General features: G+C 38.4%; 1 protein-coding gene and 1 non-coding gene across 3 annotated transcripts in view; one reads left to right on the top strand and one right to left on the bottom strand.

Moving 5' to 3' along the window:
* The window catches only part of Gab3 (GRB2 associated binding protein 3), a 68840-nt gene extending 44253 nt beyond the window's left edge, over positions 1–24587 (bottom strand). For both annotated transcript variants that reach the window (XM_047535973.1, XM_047535972.1), the window contains exon 1: positions 24499–24587. In XM_047535973.1, the coding sequence (XP_047391929.1) occupies positions 24499–24570 (72 nt within the window). In that variant the 5' untranslated portion in view covers positions 24571–24587. The remainder of the gene's footprint in view (positions 1–24498) is intronic.
* Positions 18256–18362, top strand: LOC124972796 (U6 spliceosomal RNA). Its single transcript, XR_007106570.1, has one exon. It is a non-coding gene; the product is annotated as a U6 spliceosomal RNA (small nuclear RNA).
* Positions 24588–26836: the final 2249 nt, after the last annotated feature.

Consider the following 26836-nt stretch of genomic DNA (forward strand, 5'->3'; position numbering starts at 1 on the left):
ACTGCTTTTTCAGTGACTTCCAGGTTGTGTGAACTGGCCTAATACAGGATTTTCTCACTTTTACATATGAAGAGAGATACAAAGTTGGAGTGGACTAGTTTGGGAACATCTGAAATCAGAGGCAGACTATAACCCTAGAAACCAAGCCACAGCCAATGCACATTAACTGATCTCCTACTCTCCCTGGAACTTGAGCCTGTTCTCATGTAAACTGTATGTTCTGTGACAATAGGAATGACACCTGTCTTAGTCCCTAAAGTATCTCAGGTATCTTTAGCACTCTTGAACAGAACTACACACATATACACATGGATACATGAGGACACATACAACAGGTGACACCTACTGTGGCTCTTTTTTTCTCCCTTTGGTATTAGGGATTGAACCCAGGGGCATTTAACCACTGAGCCACAGCCCTTTTTTGTATTTTATTTAGAGACAGATCTTGCTAAGTTGCTGAGGTTGGTTTTGAACTTGAGATCCTCCTGCCTCAGCCTCCCAAGTAGCTGGGATTACAGACGTGTGCCACAGAGCCCCACACCTATTATAGCTCTTGATGCTGACACTGAAGGAACTCTCTTTACAGGAATCATCTAAATCAAATTATTTTAAAATAATAATTTTAAAAGATATTAAATCCAAAAGAGATTTTAAAAGTACAGAAAAAAACCTAGAATAGGTGGGACAAATAAAAGGCATAAAATAAGATGCTTGCTTTCAAGCCAAATGCATCTATAATCACTTAAAGTGTAAATAGACTTGATGCTACAGTAAAAAGATGTTTATTAAATGCCCACTGTGGGTCAAGCCCTGGTATGTGTGCCACTGGTTCCAAGTGATAGGCAAAATACTGTCATGAAGTATTCCACATGGATGAATTCATACCTATGAGGAGGGTTAAGAGTGACAGAGGATGAAGTTATAGATGTGGTAGTGGCCAGATGACACAAGCCAAGTTAGGGACAGAATTAATAGGACTGAGTCACCAACTGCATATGGGCCATGAGGGAGAAGAAGTGTTACAGGTGGAATCACAAGTTTCTGGTTAGCGATTGGTAGATAATATAATGTAACATGTTATCAAGGACTCAGAGTCCCTTAAGGGCAAATGAACTTTCACTGATAGCATTTTCTCTCTTATAAGTGTATCAACTTACATTCATAATCTTTTGAAGTGATCAATGCAGCTACTATCCTAATTTTCCAGAAAAAGAAATTGGCACTCAGACAAATGAAGTGGCTCGCTGAGTGACAGTAAATCTGAAACCCAAATCTCGTGGATCCCCATTCATTGTTCAAGAGGGTACATATCCACTAAAGTTGATTGGTGACATTTCAAGATAGCTTAAAACTTTACTGGGCAGTTTTTTAAGCTGCTTGCTCCTGCCCTATTCTGTAGTTTACTAGGAAGTATTTGGAGGAAAACAAGAGTGACAGAGTAAGTCACTCTCAAAGTCACATGTTAGAGTACTTTCAACAAAGACTGTTCTATCACATGGAACTATCAAGCTGTTTCCTTCAAGTGGAATATTTCTGTCTTTTCACATACAAACATTATTCTTTGGAGGCCAGAAGACAGAGAGGAAAAAGGGAAAGAGGAATAAGACTTACTCTTGTCTAATTTACTAACTTTTCATTTCCTTTTACATCCTTCCTCATCCCTGTTCCTCTGACTGTGAACAAGTTTCCCCTACTGTGTTTCTCTTGTTCTTGTGTCGCTAATGACTAGTAAAAGCTAGTTAGTGTTCAGGAAAGTGAACAACTCAATTGTTAACTGATATTTGTAAGGCCTCCAAGAATCTTGGATGTATCCCAGGACATGAAATGAAAGAAAACATTTGGTAACATCTTGGAGATTTCTGGTTACTTCTCAAAACTTGCTACTCTAAGCTGAGAGTCCATTCTCTTTCCAGCAGTTACACCTTGCACACATTCAGGAAGCTTGGGCTGAATTTATGAGTTGCAAAAGGTAAAAATCATTGAAGAAACCAAATTCTGGTTAACATTCTATTTTCTGCTGAGCTACTCAAGAGGGCCCTTCCCCTCTGCCTTCCACTTCCTTGGCAAGGGAGATCACAAAGGGCATGGAATCCAAGGGCAGTGGGTTGGGAATTTCCAGGACAGGTTACATTGCTCTTCTCTGTCCTGGCTCAGTGCCACTGGCCCTGGAATTGCTGGTGACCCTTCAGCCTGATGGCCTGTAACCTTCTGCTCCCTGCCAGATAAAGTTGGGACTTGTCCCAGACATGGAATAACTTCCTGTGATTGTCCTGGAGATGGCCTGGCCCACATGATCTATTTCCATGGCTTGTCAACAGAGGCAGAAAATTCCTGTATCTCTGTGGGGTGGGGACATTGGGAGGAGGAATCCTGAGGAGAAATATTCAGCAGAGATAAGTGTAGCAAGAGAGCTGTGTTCAAGCACAGCCACACTACATGACATGAACTTGACCTTCCTTGTGTATTGTCAAAAAAAGTGCCACTGCATATCCTGGTAGTTTCTCATTATTCCTTGAGGGGCAGAACCTTAGAGGTCATTAAGAGCAGCTAATCAAATTTGCAGGTGTTACAAACCTGGGAGGGTCACTAATACATTAGGTACAGGATCAGGATACAAAGTAGTGGGTTGAAACAATGAGCTAAAATCAACTCAGGAATAAACAGTTATTTTAAAATCTGGTAAATTCTGTGATAGACTGAGTCTAAAGTTCAATGGAAACATAAAAGGGGTAATCAAATCTGGATGAAGATTCAAGGAAGCTACAATGCAGAGGAAGCGATGATGGAGTTGAACTCACCAAAATGGTAGAGAGGAAGAGCCTCTAAACAGAGGTACTTGTGAAAAGGCATGAAAGCATGAGAATAACCTTTCTATAAGTACCCTCACACCAAAGTGTTTGGCATAAATAGCAGTGATGGTTACACAATATCATAAAGGTATTTAATGGCACCGAATTGTACAATGGCAAGTGGTTAAAATGGTCAATATTATATTATGCACATTTTACCACAATGAAAAATATGATCCTTCCACCCAAGAGATGATGTCACAACCAGAGTAACGAAAAGACCCAAGCAAGACAGATCCTCAAAATATGCAATAGGAATAATAAAAGCTAAGAGTATGTTCCAGAATTGTTCTAAGTGTTTTAGATGGAATAAATCACATCAGTTGCTCCTGACACGGACCCCACATGAAGTACACATTCTTTTATGCTACTGTGTGTGTGTGTGTGTGTGTGTGTATGTGTGTGTGTGTGTGTGTCTGTGTGTGTGTGTGTGTGTGTGTGTGTGTATGCAAAAACTGGGATGCAGAGTAGTTAAACAACTTTCCTGAAGGTAAAAGCTAATATATGAACTGAGATCATCAATTTCAGCCTTGGTCCTAACCATACACTGTGTGCCATGAATCCATTCACTGGGTCAAAGGGCTTAGCATGTCACAAGACTGAGGCCATGGGTGAGGTATTCAGGAAGAACTGAGACCCGTAGGAATAAAGGAATGTATTGAATCAGCTGGAACTGAGGGATAGGGGGTATTTTGCATTAAAATTCAGGCTTGAAACACCTAAGTGTTCCATGTGAGCCTGAGTATGGGAGGGTGGGAGGGTGCAAATAGATGACAAGGGATGATGTGGGCAGTCCTGAAAGGGGCATCAGCACCCATGTTGTGGCAAGTTCAATAGTCAGCTAAGGCCCCAGATGGATTTTTACAGGGAGGTTAATCAGCTCTACGTCCTCCTCTGGCTGGAGGAAGTTGCCAAAACCACCTCTGAGCTTCTGGCCAACACATAGCCATGAATCAACAGAAACCACTCCACCCAGAAGACCACAGGGCACCAATGTTTACTTAAGCTCCTGAATCAGTATAGGCAAAGCTAAGACCCCAGAGGGCATCTGTCAGCTGACTTATCCTCTGCTACCTGGAGAGAGTTCTCAATTTCGGAGAAAGAACATTCTCAATTTCAACTTGGTTTCATTATTTTTTAGCTCAAAGCACATCTGCTAGAAAGTAGAATTTTATTATTTACAGTTCCAGGCAAATTCCTTGGCCTCTTCACTGATGACCCAAATGCCCTTCTTTTCCTTCCAAGAACACATGTGCAAGTCAGGGTTCAGAGAATATTTGTTGAATGAATCCATGAGCACTGGTCCAAAACATATCAACAATCTTGGACACAGCAACACTAACCAGTCTTACTTTTCATTTACTGTGTAAGCACTAACCTCAGGTTTGCACCAGCGCAACACATGCCCTGGTCCCCCTTTCCTCTCCTTGTACCACCACTGAGCTACATCACGAGCCCTTTTATTATTTATTTTGAGACAAGGTCTTGCTAAGTTACTGGAGACTGCAATCCTCCTCAACCACTGGCATTGCAGGTCTGCATCATGGTGCCCAGCCCTTTACAGTTCTTCTGTCAATTACTGTTAGTATACTTTGACAATTTTTCAATTGTGATGTTGATCTTTTCTAATAACTGAAAAATATTATTCATAGAAGGATATGAACTCTTTGCTTGCCACATATAATAGAAAATTTCATCCTTTATCATGTATAAGTTTATATTATAACTAAAATAGCTCTCAGCACATAGGAGATGCTCACTAAATATGTGTTGAATGAATAAATGAATGAACAAAAGTTTTATTTATATTCTTTTTTCCATTTTTTAAATTTTGATTCATTGTACACAAAATGAGGTACAACTTTTGTTCCTCTGGTTGTACACAAAATAGAATCACACTGTTTGTGTAGTCATACATGTACATGGGGTAATAACATTTGTCTCATTGTGTTATCTTTCCTTCCCACCCCTCCTACCCCTCTTTTTCCTCTATACAGTCCCTCCTTCCTCCATTCTTGCCTCCTTCCCACCCCCCATTATGTTTCATCATCCACTTATCAGCGAGATCATTCGTCCTTTGGTTTTTTGAGATTGGCTTATCTCACTTAGCATAATATTCTCCAATTTCATCCATTTGCCTGAAAAATGCCATAATTTTATTATTCTTTATGGCTGAGTAATATCCCATTGCATATATATACCACAGTTTCTTTATCCATTCATCAACTGAAGGGCATCTAGTTTGGTTCCACAATCTGGCTATTGTGAATTGAGCAGCAACGAACATTGATGTGGCTGTATCTCTGTAGTATGCTGATTTTAAGTCCTTTGGGTATAGACCAAGGAGTGGGATAGCTGGGTCAAGTGGTGGTTCCATTCCAAGTTTCTAAGGAATCTCTACACTGTTCTCCAGAGTGGCTGCACCAATTTGCCACCCCACCAGCAATGTATGAGTGTGCCTTTTCCCCCACATCCTTGCCAACACCTATTGCTGCTTGTATTCTTGATAATAGACATTCTAATTGAGGTGAGATATAGTCTTAATTGTACATGGACACAATACTTTTATTTTATTTATTTATTTTTATATGGTGCTGAGGATTGAACCCAGTGCCTCACACGTCTAGGCAAGTGCTCTGCTACTGAGCAATAATCCCAGCCTGAAAGTATTTTATCTCTATATAGCAAATATCTCAGTCTTTTCCTTTATAGTTTTTCTTCTACTGTCATTTTTAGAAAGTTTTTCTCTTCTCCATGATCAGATTTGTGTTCAACAATATTCTCTGATAAATATCATACCATTTCATTTTCTTTACATTTAAATATAATACATCTGGAACTCATTTTTAAATATTATATCAAGTGAGATTGGTCTACAGTTTTCTTCTGTGTACTTTAATCTCCTTATGCAATGTCATACTAACATACAATTAATGGAATAAGTTTGTGTCTTATTCTAGGTAGTTTCAGGAGGATGGGCCAGCTGCTATTGTGCACGCCCAACATCCCAGAGACTCAAGAGGCTGAGGTAGGAAAATTACAAGTTCAAGGCCAGCCTCAGCAACTTAGCAAGACCCTGTCTCAAAATAAAAAATAAAAGGGCTAGAAATGTAGCTCAGTGGTAAAGCACCCCTGGGTTCAATCCCCAGTATCATAAATAAATAAAGTGCTTAAATTCTCCTCTTAAAAAAAGAGCATGGGAGTAATCTGTTCTTTAAAGTTCAAAAGAACTCAGACATAAAAACTTTGAGTCAAATATCTGCCTTGGAAGTTTATTTGTATCTGCCTTGGAAGTATATTTGGCAATAATGTTCATCTCATTTTTACTTTATAATATTGATCAGGATAACATTTTAGGGGTGAAGACTGAAGAGTGTCACTTTTCTTTGGGCAAGGTGTGTTAGAATTCTCATTTGGTATGAAAATTTGGGTGGGATTAAACTACTGTTTGAACCCAGTTTAATATGTAATTATATCATGCTTATGGTCAAAGACCCCAAACCACAGATTTCTTGTCAGTGCAGAAAGCCACAACATAACAGACTCACTTGTTGTGAAATAGGAAGTCATGACCGAGTGGCGATGAACTGAAATAAGTACAGAAAAGGAGGTATGTGAGGGGATAAGCAAACAGCCTTGCTGTCATTTTGCTACTGCTGCCATTTAGTAAGAAATAGCAAGAGCTTTATCTTGGCATGAAGCAAGTTCAAATTCTTATCCACAGAAAATACAAGAAGGGCTGAATTACGTGAATAGAAAGTCTTAAGTAAAAAGGCTTTGCTAAGTACTGGGGCTACAGATATGAGCAAGTCAAACAAATAATCACAATACAGCATGATGGATGTTGTAACAGAAGGAAGTCCAGGGCCAGAGAGGGAGGATAGGAAGGCTTTTCTCCCCAACGCTTTGCAGGTCAATGCGAAGTTCTTCTGAGGCCCTCCTTGGCAGGAAGACAGTGCCCCACAAGGGAAGGAACCCAAGCCCCTGGGAATGATGGTGCTGAGCAAGCCCACCACAACCCCCGTGCTCATGGGCTAACAGCTCAGGGAGGGCGACAGACAAGTAAACAAGACGGGGTGCTCCACAAGGGAAGGAAACCAACTTTGATCCCTGTTTCCACTTCAACACCCGCCCTTAACTATGGAGGCAGCAGATCTGGAGCCACCACAGCCAGGCTTTCCCTGCATGTTTCAGGCCACACCAGACTATCTGACGTGGGGAGAGACCCCCACATACAAGTTTGGAGGCCTTCCCTATTCCAAGAGCATAAAAATATTTACATCTTTTATGTTTAATTATTATATGAATATAATTATGAAATGCCAAACAAATCACCAAAAAAAATCATGCAATTTGGTGACCATAGATTTATAACAGTTCTTGAAATCAGATAGTTTTGCCCACCAACTTTGGTTTTCTTTGTCAGAGTTATACTGACCATTTTAGAATTAGGTTGACATTTGATTTTGTTACTGTTGTATCCTCTAGCATTGCTAAAATTTACACAGAATAACCAATCCATCAAACAATCCTACTGGTTCTATCTTCAGAATATACCCACCTCACTGCCTCACACCTAGATCAACAGAGTAGCCCCCCCTGACTTGGTCTCCCTGCTTCTGCCCTAGTCCCTACATTCAGTGCAGCTACCAGAGTGGTATGTGAGGGGATAAGCAAACAGCCTTGCTGTCATTTTGCTACTGCTGTTACAATTCATATCAAATAATGTAATTTCTGTGTTTAGAAACCTCCTCTTATTATTATTTTTATAGATGCACCTACAAAAACCCTACAAATAACATACTAAAAAGGTGAAAAACCTAATTAAAGAGCTGGATAATGCAAATTCTCAGACATTATTAGCTCTCTCAAGTACAAGCACAAGATCTCTAGAAGGCCAAAAGCAATCCCTCAAATAGGAGCTTCAGGTGAGAGCTGTTGGAAAGGTGGGGGGGAGGAGCATGTCTGATATCGTTTCACAGTACAATAAAATATAAATTGGTCACCTTTATTGACAACTGAGAGCTTTTCCCCAAAGAACTAGGTCACTGTCATATTTCTCCATTCGTGTTCCAGTTCTGCATGAGAACTGTGTACCCATTAAGGTTCTATCCTCGCTCTCACAAACATCTATAAGCAGACCTCATCTAAAACACATGCTACAGGGTCTGAAGAGGCAGCTGTGTCTTTGGCGATTGTATAGTTCCTGCTTATGACTTGGCTGTATTTCTTTCTCTATCAGTCCTCAGTCTGGTCATCTAGGTCACTGACTTTCTGGTCACTATAATTGCAAATGAATAAAATGCCTCCTTCCCCTTTTCTTTCACTCTTTGAGGTTCAACTAACATCTCACCTGTCTCTCACTGCCACACTTGTCACTGCTCTCACCAGCCATTTAGTCATATTAGGAATACTAATATTAGGAATACTAGTATTAGGAATCAGTTTCATCAGAGAGAATAGGAAGCCCCACTTTGGCTTTAGGCCCAAGTAGTTTTCTCCAATTCAGCTTTTTTTTCCCCAGTGGTGAAACAGCTGTTTTGCCTCCATCTGCCTTGTCTTGTGCTTCTTGTCATTTCCCTACTGGTCAGAGCTCTGAGAAGGAGGGGTGACTGGAAGTTCCCTGACAAAAGCAGGCCCTCGCCTGAATGTACTAGTCTTAAAGATGTGCTCCCCACACTAAGTCTTTTATACCATAACTCAAAAGATCTTGCAGACTGATAAGAAGAACCAATTGCCAAAAAGAAGAATTTAACAGTAATAATATAAGGTACTACTCCTGGACTTATCCAAATCACCAGTGCACAAAAACAGACTGGAGAATAGATAGCTTAGCAAAAGCACAGAGGAAAACTAAGTTCACTCGACAGGAAGCTCAGTGTGAGTCAACGGTGTGGTGTGGCTGCCAGAACAAAGCTAATGGAATCTCCAGCTGCCTTCTCAGAAGCATAGCATCCAGATGAGGAGTGATCGTCCTTCTTGGCTTAGCCCTGAACTGCCTAGATCAGGGAGCTGGTGTTATTCAGTTCTGATACTCATTCAATTCAGATGAGACAGACAAGAGAGAAAGGAAACTCAGAATCCTGTCCTGTCCTATGGAATGGTTGAACACACTACTAACATTTGGAGTGAATAGTTGTAGGGCTCTAAAGCTGAAAAAGAATTAGATGTGTTATCTTTATTCTAAAGAGATGACACAAGGACCAATTTCTCACAACCAGGGCTATTGAACACTTATTTAGGAACCACTTTCCTGTCCCTGGAATTGACCAGATAACAAACGGCTGGTCAAAATGTCACCTTGACCAGCTGAGGTATTGGCTAAGCAAATGGAGAACACTGATCCAGTTGTTCTGCACCGCTCTGACACTTTAGTAATCATTTTTTTCTTTTATTTCCATACTAGTTTATCTAGGATGAGTTGGAGGTAGTATATTTTTTAATTTAATTCACAGACAAGTGCCATCACTCAGACAAACTACTCCCTTTGACACAAGAGGGAAGGAAGAAGTAGGCAGTCGTGGCAGCGGATTTCTCACCAGCACTAGTTCTGACTTGTGGTTTGGGGTGTTTTTTCCTGGCTGTTTAACCTCAAAGCTGGTTCTCCAGTCCTCTGAACAATTCTGTGAGCTACCCAATATCATTTTGATAAGCACCTTTTCTGCTTAAACCACTTACGGTCAGCTTATTTGCCATTTAAAACCTTGACTGATACAACATCTACATAGAGCATGTAATCAATTTGAGTTTCCCTCTTCTCTAAAATACACCAAAGTATAGGAAAGAATCAATAAATATAAGAGGAGCTATTAGAGTTCAAAAACAATTAAATAGAAAAGTTAATAAACACAAAGCTATTTATTAACAAAACAAAAACTAGAAAAACTACTGGCAAACCTAATTAATGGGGTGCAGAAGGACAGAGTAAAAAAACAAAATATCATTGGAATCATTTTGTAAAATTATATGTAGAAGAACTGCAACAGCCAGGATAATAGGGATATTTTTCCAGGAAAGTGTAATTCACCAAAATTGACTCAGAGAGAGATAGACTAAACAGATCAATTTCCATAGAAGAAATGGAGAAAGTTGACAAAGATCTAAATACCCAAAAAGCAAAGTTTTATATCAACCAAATGTAACATTTATGTGAAAAATCTGCTAAAGTTTGTGCAAAAAATAAAGCCAAACACTAATCTTACTTACAAATATTGATGCGAAAATAAAATATAAAATGTTAGCATGAATAATTCAACAACACAACTAAAAATACCCTGATCAACTGTAATTTACTCCAAAGTATAAATATAATTCAATATTTGATAATCTATTTACAGAAGTCATTGCTTTACTAAATTCAATGAAAAAATCAGGTGATCATCTTTAGAGATGCTGAAAAAACTTTTGATAAAATTCAACAATGACTTATGCTGAAAAAACTTTTGATAAAATTCAACAATGACTTCTGATTAAAAACACAGTAATACAGGAATCAGTGAAATATTTCACTAATATGACATATGTATATTTTTTTCTTCTGGTCCCAAAACAGTAACTTTCTTAATAAGAAAACTCTGATGGCATGCTTATAAAAGTCAAGATCAAAATAAGACAGCCCATTATCAATAATACTGTTTCACATAGGGGTATTATCCAACATATTTAGACAAGAGAAAAAATAAAAGACATCAGAATTGAAACAAATGTGGTGAAACTAGTTCTATTCAGATGAAATGATTGTATATGTGGAAAACCCAAAAGAATCAACTGAAAAACTATTGCAAACAGTGAGAGAATTCCAAGGTAAGAGGATACGATGTTAATATATGGAAATTATATTGGACATAATTTTGTGCGCCTTTAGCACAAAATTAGTGAATTGGGTTCCACTTGCCCTCCAGGTCTTGGCTGCTCACTTAATAGGAAGCAATGGTCTCTGCTGATAGCCCCTTCTATCCTGGCAACTTTAGCCTCCCTGAAGTAAAGGCCGGTCTCTAGAATACCTCTAGAATACCTCTAGATACCTTTATGCTATCTGCCATTGTAGAAGCACAGAAGCCCCTATGCCCAGAACTATCCCAACTGAATCTTGTGTTAGTCAGTTTTTTCACCACTGTAATGAAAATACATGACACAAACAACTTAGAAGAGGACAATTTTATTTTGGCTCATAGCTTTAGAGGTTCAGCCCATGGTTGGTGACTCCATTGCTCTGGGCCTGAGGTGAGGTAGAGCATCATGGTGGAACAGTATGGTGGAGGACAGATGTTTAGCTCATGGTGGCCAGGAAACAGAGCATGTGAGAAGAAGGAGCTGTGGATACGTTAAACCTTTCCAGGGCACACCTCCAGTGATTTACTTCTCCCTTCTAGATCCCACCTTGCAGTAGTCCATTCAGCTATCAATGGATTAATCCACTCAATGGGTTAATCCACTAAATGAGGTCAAAGATCTTGTGATCCAATCATTGCCTAAAAGCCCTACCTCTCTAAAACTTACTGCATTGGGGATTATGCTTTCAACACATGAGCTTTGGGGGAACATTTCAGATACAAACCACAATAATCCTCAAAAGCTTTGCTCCTTTCATCACTTCTAGATTCAGATAAGCAGATATGGGATCTGGTTTTCCCAGTGGCTACACAGAGGGACAATAAGAGACAAGAGCCATGAAGGAACTGGTAAATAAATTTCTCTTCTTTCCTTGTAGCAAAGGACAATTTTGAGGTACAATAGTCCACAGAACCTATTCAAATACATCCTACATAACCCAACTAGCTCTTTTCTTGTGAGGCTGTGGTCAATTTAGTAACATATTATTTTGCATTTTGTTTCCCTTCATCCCTTTTTCCATCACTCTCACTGCACTGGAATTATGATCCCAACAATGCATTGCACGTAAGTTTTGGATCAGGATCTGTTTGCTAAGGAAGGCAGACAAAGACATAAGCAATAGCTTTATATATTCAAACAACAACCAATTAGTAGATATAGTGGAGGAAATGCCACAAATACAAATAACAAAACTGAAATATTCTGGGCATAAACTTAATAAGAAATATATAAAAGCCAGTGTGAAGAAAACATGTCTAGGTGAACTTTATAATGAGTAATTTTAGGACAACTATATAGCAATTAAGAAAATAAAATTGGATCCATCTTTCATGTCTGCAAGATGAAAAAGTCTAAATTGATCATAAATTTAAAGAAAATGCAATAAAGTAAAACCACAAAAGCACTGCAAGGAGGCACAAGCAGATTCTTTTATAACCATGGAGTGGAAAATGTTCTTCCTCCATGACTTAAAATGAACAAACTATAAAAGAAAATAATGGCAACTTTTACTAGATATAATATGTTTGGCCCGCATACATACAGACACACACACAAAAAAACTTAAGCAAAGTCAAAGTACAAATGACAAACTAGGAAAAACTCTTCCCTTTCTCTCAAAAATTGAGAATAAAAAGTCCAACAATGGAGGAAGACAAGGCAGATCACAGAAAAGAAACATAAAGAAATGCCCAACCTTTTTCTGAATAAAAGAACTACATTAAACCTCCACACAAATACCACTTCTTGCCTATTTGTTTCGGCAAAAATTCTCAAAGTTTGGCAACACAGAAAATCAAACATAAAATGTTATTCATTGTGACATTGATTGTAATATCAAAAGAAAAGATGAATCCAGAGACTATCATGCTAAGTGAAGTAAACCAGTCTCTAAAAGCCAAAGGTTGAATTTTTTGTTGATATGAGGAAGGTAATGGACAATAAGAGGGGAGGGACAGAAGTTCATTGGATTAGACAGGGGAATGAAGGGAAGGGAGGGAGTATAGGAATAGGAAAGACAGTGAAATGAATCTTACATAACTTTCCTATGTACATATATATGAATACACCACAGTGAATCTCAACATTGTGTACATCCACAAGACTGGGATCCTAATTAGAATAAGATATGCTCCATGTTTGTATAAATATGTCAAAATACACTCTAGCATTATGTATAACTAAAAAGAACAAATAATTTTTTTTCTCTTTCAGTGCTGGGAATTGAACCCAGGGCCTTGTGCTTATAAGGCAAGCACTCTATTAACTGAGCTATATCCCCAGCCCCAAAGTTTCTTTAAAATGAAAAAAAAAAAATAGAAAATTCAGGTGTTCAAACTAGGGAACTGCTTGGATAAACTGTGGTATAGCCACACAACACAATAGCATACAGCAGTCAAAAGTGATGATCTCTGGTCACTGACCAGGAAAGAATTCTAGGGCAAATTTTTTTAATGAGTCAGATTAAGGCATTGAATAGAGCAAGCTCTTTTATGCAAGAAAAGGGAGAAAAAAGCTACAAATGTCCTTGTATTTATATAAAGACACATGGGAAAGATAAAGGAGAAAACTAACAAAAATGGTTACTTGAAGGGTGAAGGTAAATGGAGTGGATGAGGACAGAGGTGTAGGTGAGATTTCTCAGTGCATATTTAGAATTTTTAAAAAATTTTTGAAATATGTGAGTTAATGTATCACCTATTCCACAACAATTTTAAAACTGACACAGAGGTATATGAATTGACAAGGAAGATCTACAAAATGTCCCCCTAAACAGACCTAACAAAGGATTTAAAATTTAGGTTGCCTTTAAGGTGATTTTATAGAAACATAAATACAAATGGATTTTATATATGAAAAGATGTTCAACCTCACTCATACAGAAATTTAATTAAAACAATATATTATTTGTCATCTATCAACTTTGCAAAGGTCAAATATTTAATAATGCACTATATTTGAGGGGTGGCCAAGGCACAAGTATTTTCACACTGTTGATGACAGTGAAAACCAGCATACCAAAAGACAATTTGATATCTATTGGCATTTTACATTCACGTGTACTTTGATTCAGCAATTCTAAGAGTTTTTTTTACAAGTATCATTGCACATGACCATAAAGACCAATGTACAAAGATATTCGCCACAGTATTTTTCATAGTAGCATGAGGCTAATGTAAAAAGTTGCAAATGAATTCCCTCCCTCTTGAAACAAAAACCTAGATAAAACATAGAATTTTGTTTCTTTTTAAACATTTTTTTTAGTTTTAATGGATGCAATGCCTTGCTTTTATTTGTTTACATGTGGTGCTGAGGATCGAACCCAATGCCTCACACATGCTAGGCAAGTGCTCTATTGCTGAGCCACAACCCCAGCCCCAGAATTTTGTTTCTTGAGTTGATCAGAGAGCTGTGGCCTCCGGCTCTCCCAGGGTAGCTAGGAAACATGGAGGAGAGCTACCCTAGGGGTGATCCTGAATAGAGAGACTTCTGGTTACTGTGGGACACACAACCCAAGAAATAAGCCACCAGTATGTCTAAACCAGGTCCTCGACTTTCCTTTTCACCAGAACCAGAAACAGGATATCTGTCACCAGGACTGTAATTTAATGTGAAGAAATTCACTGTTCAATATAGAACAAAATTTCTCGTGCTTGGCACTATTGACATTTTGACCTGAATTCTTTGTGGTATAGACTATTTAGTGGCACAACTGATGTCCACTTGTGAAGTGACAATAGCATCCTCACCACTAGTTTTAACATAAAAAATGTGTCTAGAGATTTCTAAATGTTCCCCTATTCCAAAGTGTTGACATATTTATATTAAACTTGCTTAACACTCCAAAACTTTTTATTACCTGAAATGTAAATTTAAGTGAATGTCTTGTAGTTTTATTATTTATTTATTTATTGTGCTAAATACAGTCATCATAACTGGGGGGAAAATGCCTCCTCCATTGGAAGCCACTGATTTGTACCATCAAATACAATCATGAGCAAACACCCAAGAATCATCAAGTGTTTAAAGAATACCAAATTAAATTCTAAAAGATCCTCCTCACATCTGGCAAATATACTCCTTTTGCTTCAGGACATTTGCACTTGCTGTTTCCTCTTTTTAGAAACCTGTTCCCCTAAATATCTATATGAATAGAATGGAGGAAGCCAGAGTATACTAAGTATGTTAGAAAAAACCTCACAGGATGGTGAGATATCCTGAAAATATGGGCATAGTGATGTTAAAAGGAAAGAGTCCTTAGAAACTGAAAACATGACTACCAATCAGAACATCAAATAAAGGACACATGACAAGTATGAGCTGAAGAAATGTCACCACCATATACTGGGTGATAGAACAAGTCTCAACAAATCATACAAAATGTGTTGCCTGACCTTAAAGAAAGTGAGTTACAATTAGAAAGCAGAAAGATATCTGAAAACTCCCAACATACGGAATTAAGTAATACACTTCTAAATAACTCATAGCTCACAGAAGAAATCACAAAGAAAATTAGAAAATATCTTGAAGTGAATAAAAATGAAAGTACAATCTATCAGAATTTGTTGAATGCCACTAAAGCAGTGCCAGAGGGAAAATTCATAGCACTAAATGTCGATGTTAGAAAAAAAGAAAAATCTCCAATCCTTGCTTCAGTTTACACCTTAAACGAATTGTATAAAGTGCACTGGCTGCTGTGGGGTCAATGCTAAAGAAAGAAGACTGGTACAAAGGAGCACATACTCTGCAATTCCAATTATATGACATTTCTAGAAAAAGTGTATCTACAGAGAGCAGTTGCTCTGGGACTGGAGATGGGACTGAGGAAATGACTGCAAACAGGCCAAACAAATATAGGGAAGACAAAAAACAAAGTTTTGACTTAATTCCAAGTCAGAGTGGTCTCAGGGGATCTATGGTCATTTCCCCAATCCTTGAATATATAATTGGAACAAATATCCCTGGTGATTGATCAAATCCCCACGTCAGACTTCTTACCTGTGGAGGGATGGTTATGATAGTAAAACAAAGTCACCAGTACTCCCCACACCCACTATTCGAAAGCAATACTGTGTCCCTCAGAGAATTACAGAGATTATCAAAGGCTTGAAAGATGTAGAGGGGGTGATTTCTACCACAACCCAATTGCACATGTCCATTTGGCCCACAAGAAAGTGGGTGGATCTTAGAGAATATATTATCATATGCATAGTCTAGAGTTGATGCCAATTATAGTTGCTTTTCTAGATACAGTCTCTTCACTAGATCAAACAAATACCATCTTGGCACCTGGTATGCAGTTATTGGTCTTGCAAATGCTTTTATATTTTTTTATTAACCTACAGGGTCAGCAAAGCAGTCCACTTTCAAATGGCAGAGAAATGGTACATCTTTACGATCATGACTCAGGGCTGTGAACTCTGCTGCTCTCTACCTTAATCTAGCCTGTGAGGACAGTGATCACTTAGACATCTCACAGACCATCACAGTGGCTACACTACACTAATGAAATCATGCTGATTAGACCTGCTGAGAACAAAGTAGAGAAGATCTTAGATTAGTAAGATATTTGTTATGGTTTAGATAACATTTCTGCAGGAATATTCAGAAGTGAAATGATTAAATTGTGAGAGTTGTAACCTAATCAGTCCTTAGGAGTTTGAATGGACTGGATGGTAACTGTAGGCAGGTAGGGCATGGCTGGATAAGGTGGTCACTGAGGGTATGCCCTGGAAGGGTGCATCTTCCATGTGGCCCCTTCCCCTTTCCTCTGCTTCCAGGCCAGCCATGAGCTGAGCAGCTTTCCTCCGCCACATCTTTCTGCCATGATGTTCTGCCTCAACTTGGGCCCACAGTAATGAACTCAGTCAGCCATGGATTGAATCTGAACTGTGAGCTAAAATAAACTTTCCCTCTTCTAAGTTGTTCTTGTACATTAATATGATCAAAGCTATGAAAAGCTGACTGAAACAATATTGCATGCCAGAAAATGTGTATCGAACTCTACAATTATCAGGAACCTGGTCCCTAAGATAAATTTCTAATGATATGGAGCATGCTAATCTCTATAAAGAAGTTACTGCACATTTCATTTGTAGACAAGACATTGACAGATTGTAATTACATGTTCAAGAAGGTAGAGAAAACCATGAAAATATTAAGGAGACATGTGAAAGATCAAAATGCACAATATGCAAATTAAAAGGTCTCAGATGAAAGATACACTGGATAAAAATAACAGCAGATTGTAGACACTGTAGAAAAAAGATAAATGTACAATATCAAGCAGCCTATTATAGGTGTAATTGGAATCTCTAAGTTAAAGAAGAGAGATGGGAGAGAGAATAAATGTTTAAAACACAACTATTACCAAGAAGGAACTACAGACCCATGCGTCCAAGAAGCTCAATAAACCCCAAACTTGTACTAACAGTGTTGGAGAAAAAGAGACACATTAAGTGCACAGGAATAATGCACATGAGGAGACAGTGAATAACATGCTTAGAATACTCAAAGGAAAAAAACAAGCAAGAATTCTTTGCCCAGCAAAAATATAATTTAAAAACTGAAGTAGAATAAAGATCTTTTTCAGATGTACAAAGGCTTAGAGGCTTCATCACCAGCAGACCTACAGAGCAGAAGGAAAATGATTTCAGGTGGGACACATGGATGAAGAGAAAGAATCTCAGATCTTGTAAACATGTGGAAAAATATATTTTCCTTCTTTAAAAAATCTGTTTAGGAGCTGGGGTTGTGGCTTAGTGGTAGAGTGCTTGCCTAGCATGTGTAAGACACTGGGTTTGATTCTTAGCACCACATATAAATAAATGAATAAAATAAAGGTCCATCAACATCTAAAAAATTATTTTTAAAAAATCTGTTTAAAAGATAACTGGCTGTTTTGTTGGGTGTGTTGGCACATGACTGTAATCCCAGTGACAAGGAAGCCTGGGGCAGGAGGATTACAAATTCAAGGCCTGCCTTAGCAACTTAGCAAGGCCCTAAACAACTTAGTGAGACCCTGTCTCAAAATAAAAAATAAACAGGCCAGGGGATATGACTCAGTGACCCTGGGTTCAATCCCCAATACAAAAAAAAGATAATGGCTGTTTAAAGCAAAATAATTTAGCAATTTGTTGTGGGGTTTATAACATTTGTAGAAGTAAAATGTGTAATGGCAGAGGCACAAAGTCTGGGAGAGGGCAAATGGGAGTATACTCTTGTAAGGTTTTATAAAATATATGAAGTGATATAATATTACTTTAAGGTAGACTACGATCAGTTAAAGTGTATACTAAAACTCTAATGCCAACACTATAATTTAATATTAAACACAAAAAGGTAAACCTGACAGAGATGATAAAATGGAATCATAAAAATAATTGATCCAAAACAGAACACAAAAGAGAAAAAAGGAAACAAGAATAAATGAGACAAGTAGCAAGATAAGAGATTGAAAATCAGTGATATTAATAGTCACATTAAATGCAATAGTCTAAACAAAACCAAAGGGTTGTCAGATTGGATTTAAAAAGCAAGACTGACTATAGATACCTATAAGAAAACCACTTTAGTGCTCACTTCGGCAGCACATATACTAAAATTGGAATGATACAGAGAAAATTAGCATGTCCCCTGTGCAAGAATGATATGCAAGTTTGTGAAGCATTCCATATTTTAAAATTACTAACATTTTAAAAAGAAGAAAACCACTTTATGTGTAAACACTGAAAAATTTAAAAGTAAAGTGATGAGATCATATCATTAAAAAGAAAGCTAGAGTGGCTATATTAGTATCAAACGATGCAGATTTCAGAGCAAAGAATATCAAAAAGTCACTTCATAATAATAAAGGGATCGATTAAACAAACAAATAAAATCTTAAATGCTGAGGTTGCAGGACAACCTATACATGTTAAATCTGGGGAGATACAGAAGCTTTCAGGGAGTGTTTAGAAGCAACCCCATGCTTATCTGGATCAGAGACCACCAAACACCAGTGAGAAGAATTCACCTAGCATACTCAATGAATTGGTAGAGGCTGAGTGTGGTCTAGTGAGGATATGAAGCATAGGTAAAACAGGTTTGCACTCTTGTAGGCTTTTCCTCCACAAATTCCATAAGTGCATGGAATAAAACCAAAGTAAAATACTGCTAGAGGTGCTGCAAGAAACAAAATCTCACTGAGAAACAATAGAACAGGCGGAACCTTGAGCCTACCTAAGGAAGTGAAGTGTGCTGGAAATGAAAGAAGTAAAATAAATTTTTTCTCATTTTAATTGCTTGAAAAAATAACTGACTGGTTAAAGCAAAATTAGAAGCAATGTATCATGTTTCTAGTACTTACAATGTATGACAGTATCACAAAAACAGTAGGAATGGAATTTGCCTATACTGCTCTAAGGGCCTCACACTGCTCAAGAAGTGGTACATTATGTAAAGGAAGCCTCCAATTAATTAAAGATGTCTTTGTATGCTCTAGGGCAACTACTAAAGATTTATAAAAAGTTATTTATAAAAAATAAATTAGTAATGGAGACCAATGAAATAATAAAAATGCTTATCTAATTCAGGAGAAGGCAAGAACAGACAAAAGAAAGAACAAATGGAACAGAATGAAAACTGCTAAGTAAGATTTAATTCAAACATTTCAAAATCATACTTTATGTGAATGAAATAAGTATACCAATTAAAACAAAGAAGGTAAGAATGAATAAAAAAAGCAAGACCCAACTATTATGCTATATATGAAAAACAAATTAAATATCAAGGCACAGATAGGTTAGAAGTAAAAGAATGAAGGAAGATATAACTTGCAAGAATATAGCTAAAGAAAATATATATATATATATGAAAAACTAGACTTTAAAACAAGGAATAACATCAGAGATGGAGCCATAAATAAACAAAATTATTTCTATTACCCAAGAAAACATAATAATTCTAAATATATGTAACAAATGAGCATCAAAATATATGACATAAAAAAGGAACTGGGATGGACAAATTCACAACTATAGATGGAAATTTTCATACTCCTCTCATACTAACTGATAGTAAAAGTAAGCAGAAAGTCAGTAAGGATGTGGAAGAACTGACAACACTGTCAACCAAGTTGGCCTAATTAACATTTCTAGAACATTCCACCCAATGAGAGAAGACCCATTTTCTTCAAGTGCACATGTAATATTCAACAAGTGAGATTATATTGTGGGTCATCATATAACCTAATAAAAGTTAAACAATAGAAATGATATAGTTTGTTCTTAGATTAAAATGAAATTTAGCTAGAAATTAATAATGATGTTTAGAAAATCCCCCAACATTTGAAAATTAAACAAAAAATTCTAGACAATCCTTGAGTCAAAAAGGAAATCTCAGAAAGAAATTAAATCGTATTTTGAAACAAGTGAAAATTAAAACACAATTCCAATTTTGTAGGAGGCACTTAAAGCCATGCTTAGAGGGAAGTTTGTAGCATTAAATGCTTATGTTAGAGAATGAGAAAGATCTCATATCAGTAATTTAAGTTTCCACTTTAATAAACTAGATAAGGAAAATTAAACCCAAAGCAATTAGAAGGAAGGAGATAATAAAGGTAAGTGGATAAATCAATGAAATCAAAAACAGAAAAACAAGCAGAGATCAATGAAACTTAAGACTGGTTCTTAGAAAAGAGACAAAACTGATTAGGGAAAAAATAAAGAGGACATAAATTACAGCATCACAAATGAAAAAGGAGACATCATTGCAAATGTTAATAAGGGAAAATGACCAACTTAATGCCAATACATTCAAGAATACAGATGAAATAGAAAAAAAAATACTTGAAAGTCACAGACTACTGAAACTCAGTCAAGAAGACATAATCTGATTAGCCCTGCATCTGTTAAAGAAATGGGATTCATAGTTCATAGATAGCCTTGTCACAAAGAAAATTCCAGTCCCAAATGGTTTCAATGGTGAATTCTAACAATAATTTAAGGAAGAAAGAATACCAATTTAGTACAGTATCTTTCAGAAAAAAAAAAAAAAAACAAGAGAAGGAAACACTTCCCATTTCATTTTATAAAGCCAGCATTATGCTAATATCAGAACCTAACAAAGACAGTACTAAAAAAGGAAAACTGAAGCCCATATCTCCCATTAACAGAGACACAAATATCTTCAGCAAAATATTAGGAAAGCAAATCCAGGAATACATGAAAAGAATAAGACACTACAACCAAGTAAATCTTATCCTAGGAGTTCAAGGCAGGTCCAATGTTAAAAAATGAATCAGTAATAATTTAGCATAGTAACATGCTAGAAAGAAAAAAAGCTTATTATTATTTTTATAGATGCAAGAAAATCATTGAACAAAATGCAATTCGTGATTTTAAAAAATATCAGAAAATTAGCAATATAGGGACACTTCCTCAACTTTGTAAAGGGCAGCTACAAAAACCCTACAGATAACATACTAAAAAGGTGAAAAACTGAATGCTGGGACCCCTAAGATCAAGAAAGAGTGAAGGATGTCTGCTTTTATAATTTATATACAACATTTACCATATTGCAGATTTCAAGAACAAACAAGGCTACTAGAACAAATCAGTAATTTTTAGCAAGGCTAGAGGATACAACAGTAACAAAATCAAATATCAACCTAATTCTAAAATTGACCTAAACAAAGGACCTAAAATGGTCAGTATAACTCTGACAAAAAAAAAAAAAAAAAAAAAACAAAGTTGGTGGGCAAAACTATCTTATTTCAAGAACTGTTATAAATCTATGGTCACCAAATTGCATGATGTTGAGTATAAAAATGAACAGACAGTTCAATGGAACAGACCAGAGAACCAAGAAGCAGATCTATATAAATGTGATAAATTGTTTTTTTTTACAAATTTGCAAAAATAAATCAATGGAATAAAAACAGTCAACTCAATAAGTGGCATTAGAGCAAATGGAATCTGTATGCAGGAAAGTGAACCATGACATATACCTCACAGCTCTCACAGATTATATAAAATGTAAAATTATCACACTTTTAGGAAAAACAGGAGAAAATCTTCAGAATCTTAGGGATATGAAGAGTTCTTAGATTTGACACTGAGAACATGATCCATGAAAGAAAAAATGGTGTTTTTATTCCATAAAAATGTTTAAATTCCAGTTTTACCAAAGACACTGTAAGGAACATGAAAAGACTAACTACAGAGTGGTAGAAAATATTTGTGAATTACATACCTAACAAAGAATTTGTATCCAGCGACAAACAGTACCTATCTCAGTGTTGTTTAGAAGACTGAGTCAACACAATTAAAGCCTTTACCATAATGCTTGGCATGTATTACTAGTCAAAAAGTGCGGACTATTACAACTTTATCATGATTGTTATCATAGAAGTCTTTTAAAATGAGAAAATAGAAGCCAAATGTTTGTCAATTGAGAAATTGTTAAATCACGATGATACATTTATTATGAAGAGTACAAGGCAATGGTTTAAAAAAAAAACAAACAAAATAAACCCCTGTACTAACCTGGAAAAATATCCAGAATTGTTGTGAAGAAAGCAAACTGCAGGACAATTAGTACAAAATGATGCCTTTTGTGCAAAAAAAAAAGTTACATATTTTCTGGAAAATTTTCTAGCATGATACTACACAGCTAACAGCTGTTATCCCTGGGGAGGGGAGTGGAATAAGAAGGGGTGCAAAGGGAAGATAGAATGGGGGGGAAGAAAGGCCTTTCTCTTTTTACTTATTCCTATATTGTTTGAATTTTTACTGTAAGAATAAATTTCTCTATTACTTGTGAAACAAAAAATTCAAAAGAAAAAAGTCAACTGTCTTTTAAAAGATCAGCAATAAAGAATAACTTTCTGCTTGCGTTGGCTCATGGAATCAAGTGGATGAAGTAAAAGCTTAGATTGGACTAAACATTTTGCCTAAACACAGACTGAGCTTCCCTTTGTGGCACTGATGCAGTGCTGCTCGCTGACCTGCCAATGCAAAGAACTGAATTATTGTCTTGGTTGTGCCACTAACTTTGGTTCATATTGTGTTAAACATGTTAGTTTGTGGACTTCTTGAGGACTAGGATCAAGTCTTATTTCTCTGTATTCCCAGCAAAAAACACAGGACCTAGTTTAGAGTTGGCGCCCAGTTAATGAGAGGAAGGAGAAATTACTTACGACAGGAGCTAAATTAAAGCCTTAAAGCCTTAGTGAATAACAGCTCTGCCCAGGCCCGATGGAAGTGACACACGATCGACATCTAGTGGCTAAAAGGATTCCTGCAGACCTTAATGATAAGAGGAAACGGACTTTTCTTTTTGAGGTGTTTCAGAGATCGGTGCCCTACATCGAAAAAAGCAGAGCAAGGGGAGTAGGTTTTCTTCTCTTGTTTCCTTTGAGTGTTTATGAGACTTCGAGCAACTTCACATTTAGGGAAGCAGCTGGGTGAGGCAAAGCCGTGATATACAAACCTTACACTTATGGACTCTTGGACTGAAAAAGAATGATGCAGGGACTGGTAGCTAATCAGAGAAATGTTACTGCTTATCCATCTCCTTTATCTATATGCTAAGTAGAACAACATTCTCCTAAAATGTTGCTCATGGATCCAAACAACAAAAATCTTTTCAAAGACACCTAAGAGTGAGGAGTCTTTCCTAGGGTGAATGCAGAAAGACAATTGTACTTCCGAAAAAGACCCTGTCACAAATTCTCGAAATATTCATATATTACTGAAGTCTTCTTTGTAATCTTATCTCTTCAATTTCCATACAATGTGTGCCCTTAAATGTGGGAATGAAAAATATTGCAGCTTGAGAGCTATACACAGAGCATTAGGCTGAACAGACATCTGGGTGGGCTGCCTCAGATGAGCACAGGCTTGAGTGGATTTGTTCCCACCCCAGTGCTGTAGAGTTGCAGAGAAATTAGGAATTAAGAATAAGATGAATCCATCAGGCTACTCCCAACCAAAACCTTTTTAAAGCCCCAATATCTATTTATATGCTACTCCCAGGGGACTGAAATGGTTCTTCCTAGTGGCTGAAGAATAGCTCAGTAGCAATCAGGTCTTCAAGCAGAATGTTTTCAAGACCTTATTCTGAGAACATTTGAGCTGTTGGTAGCATAATTAAAGACGGTAATAGGATGTGTAGGAAGATCTGCTTTTCCAAGTGTCCCTTATTTCACAATAGTAAAAGTCAATCATTCCTGCTGGACAAGAAAAGTGCGGTGTCAGCATAAAGAAAAGGCTGAGAAGCGACACGAAGAGAAGTGAGTTTATACTGTGTAGAAGTCTCCAGACAGGCGTGTCCAGTGATAACTAAAAGAGAGATCACTCATTACAGTCCACGGGCAGTGCAAGAGCCTCCCTGCCTGCCGGATCCAGGCAGGTTTCCTCTTGCTGTCCACTTCCCTGTGCCTTGCCCTGTTCCCCTCGCTGGGCAACAGGAATCAAATCCACTTCCCTCCAGAGACAGGGGCACTCATCGAAATGTCTCCCCGGTCTTTCCAGCACCCGGACTTGTGCCTGGGGTTTCAGCCCCAACCCTCCTCCCTCTGCCAGGGTCAGCGGCTGTCCGGAGCTGCTGAAACCCGCAAGGAAGAGCCACCGGGATCTGGCCCGCTGCAGGGCACAGCAGCGACGCTGGCTCGACGTGCGATTTCGCTTTCCGTCGATCGGCCTCGCCTGCAGCCAGGGCTCTGGGAGCGGCTGCGTTTGGCGCGCCCTGGGGCTCCCCGCGGCCATGGCGCGGCCACCGCACGGGCAGGGGTAGCAGGACACGAAGGCCAGGAGTGCATAGCGCCCCTACTCACGTAGCGCTGCAGCTTCCTCTCGGGGGGCGACTTGACCAGCCAGCCGGTGCACACGGCGTCGCCCGTGCTCATCGTGGCCGCTGCCGCCGCCGCTTCCTCCAGCTGGGCCGGCCGCCTGCAGCAGGAGGAAGTCGGGCCAGGGATGCTGGCGGGGCGGGTCCAGAGCCCGCCCGCCCAGCGCCGCTCCTAGCGGCCGCTGCGACCCCCCACCCCCGGCCGCCACGGCCCCCGGGGAGGGGACAGGCGCAGTTGCGCGAAGACTTAGACGGCGGGAAAAAGCAAGCGGCGAAGTCTGGAAAGCCCCTTCGAGCAAGTGCTGTGACTCTGGCGACCCCGGGCAGGGCGCCCTGGCGCTCTCACTCAGGGACCCAAAGGGCTGTGCTAATGGCAGAGCCCAAGCCCAGAGTAGCAAGGGCCACGGATGAGCGCCCAGGGAAGGAGCTCTGCGACCCAACAGGAGCACAGCGTGTGGAACCTATTGCCTTCATCCCATTCCTGATCAGCCACGTCAACAAGGGCAGGTCCCTGAGCCTCTTGGGGCACCAGAGCTAAAACCTATGACCCACATCTGCCATTCATATAGTTCAGGGAGGCCGAAAAGAAAGACTCCTCTTTGACTTCCCTGTCCACTTGATTATTTGCAGAGTACTGTGTTTTTTATGCCGCTCCCAAAGATTACTGTGTTCCCTGATAAGCTTAGCTGGCAAAATTGTTTAAATATCTTAATGCACCCAAATGATCCAAATTCAAAAGGGTTACTATTAGCAACCTCTTTGACTCTAAGATTTTAAAAGATGAATCCAAGGTTAATTGTGCCAGGAAGTATGCTGAGCCCTCTAAATAATAATAAAAACAAAAGCAAACACCTAATATTTATTGTGACCTTCATCAGTGCCAAGCTAACATAATGCCATTTAAAGGCATCACCTCATTGGAGCTGCACAAATATCCTATCCAATGGGCCATGTTGGTATCTCAATTTTTCAAATAAGTAAAATAAGAAATAGGGTGATAATATCATTTGTTCAGAGTCACACAACTGGGAAATCATCTATAGGTAGTCAGATCTGTTTGTCTCAAGAGTCCCCTGCCAAGCACCACCCTCCACTCTTTGAGAACATACTTTATAAACTGAAAAGCACCATATCAAAGTTAGGACCACTATCCATGTTGTGGTCACCACCTCTGTGTTATTTGCTGGCATCTTGCCAGCTCCCTGATCTGCAATGCTCTTTTCACTCGGTACAATGCTTCTCATTTGAAAGTGACACTTGGAAGAAACAAATGATTTACAAAGAGAATTCTCAGCCTGCTATCCTACATATAATCAGAACTTCCAGGGAGAGATGACTGTTTTGTATGGCAGGGTTCATTTGTGCTTCTATAATCAGTCAAGGTTAATAGAGGGAACAGAATTTATGTGTCTCAAGCAAGAAGGGATTTATTTTACAGAGGTAGGTTCTTAGAAAACCATTGGCAGTGCAGGAGCAATGAGATCAGGGGATGCATCAGAGTTCAGACTTTAAGGCACACCACAGGAGCTGCAAAGCAGAGGCTGGGAAACAGTTTCTGGCACAAAGTTGGCTCCAGCTGCTGCCAACACCCACATCTCAAAGCCCACTTATATTCTCACCACCACTACAACCATCTGCATCCTCTCTGCATTCTAAATTTCACACAGCTTATCTAATCAGCCAAACCTAATCAACATCCAGAATCTTGATTAGAGAGAGTATTAAACACCTTTTAAAAAAACTTTTCCACCTCTCCAATACAATGAGTGTGAAATGGAAGTTGAGGCACACAGAACAACACCTCCCTAGCTACTCAATATCCACACAAACTTATACACAGAACAAAAAGTTTCTATCGGTCATTGTAGCTATCTCAAGAAGATAGTTGTTCCCCTCCTAGTACAGGTACCACCTACATCAGTATCTTATAACCTAAAGAAAAATTATAAAGCTAACCTCTATTATTTGATACGTAAAATATAGAGAAGAGGAAGATGGGAAAAGTTCTGTGGGGAGGGACTACTACAATTCTCATTTCTGTGACTGGTGATGAGACCATAATTGGTATTTATAACTTCCTTTATCCAATACTCTCCCTTTACTCTCCAGCAACCTCAAGAGGTCAGAAGTCTTTGCTTAGTTAGTGATGCAAACCGGTATTCCTAATTAGTCTGGATTTTCAGTGGTGCTGCTTAGACACAGTATTAGGAAATGCCCCAGAGGATCCCTTGAATTCAAAACACAGTCTACCTGATGCCACTGTTTAACGGTAACCCTATTTCCACTTGATAATCAACATCAATCATCTGAGCCAATTCAGTAGG

Source organism: Sciurus carolinensis, chromosome X, assembly GCF_902686445.1.
Source record: "Sciurus carolinensis chromosome X, mSciCar1.2, whole genome shotgun sequence".
NCBI lineage: Eukaryota > Metazoa > Chordata > Mammalia > Rodentia > Sciuridae > Sciurus > Sciurus carolinensis.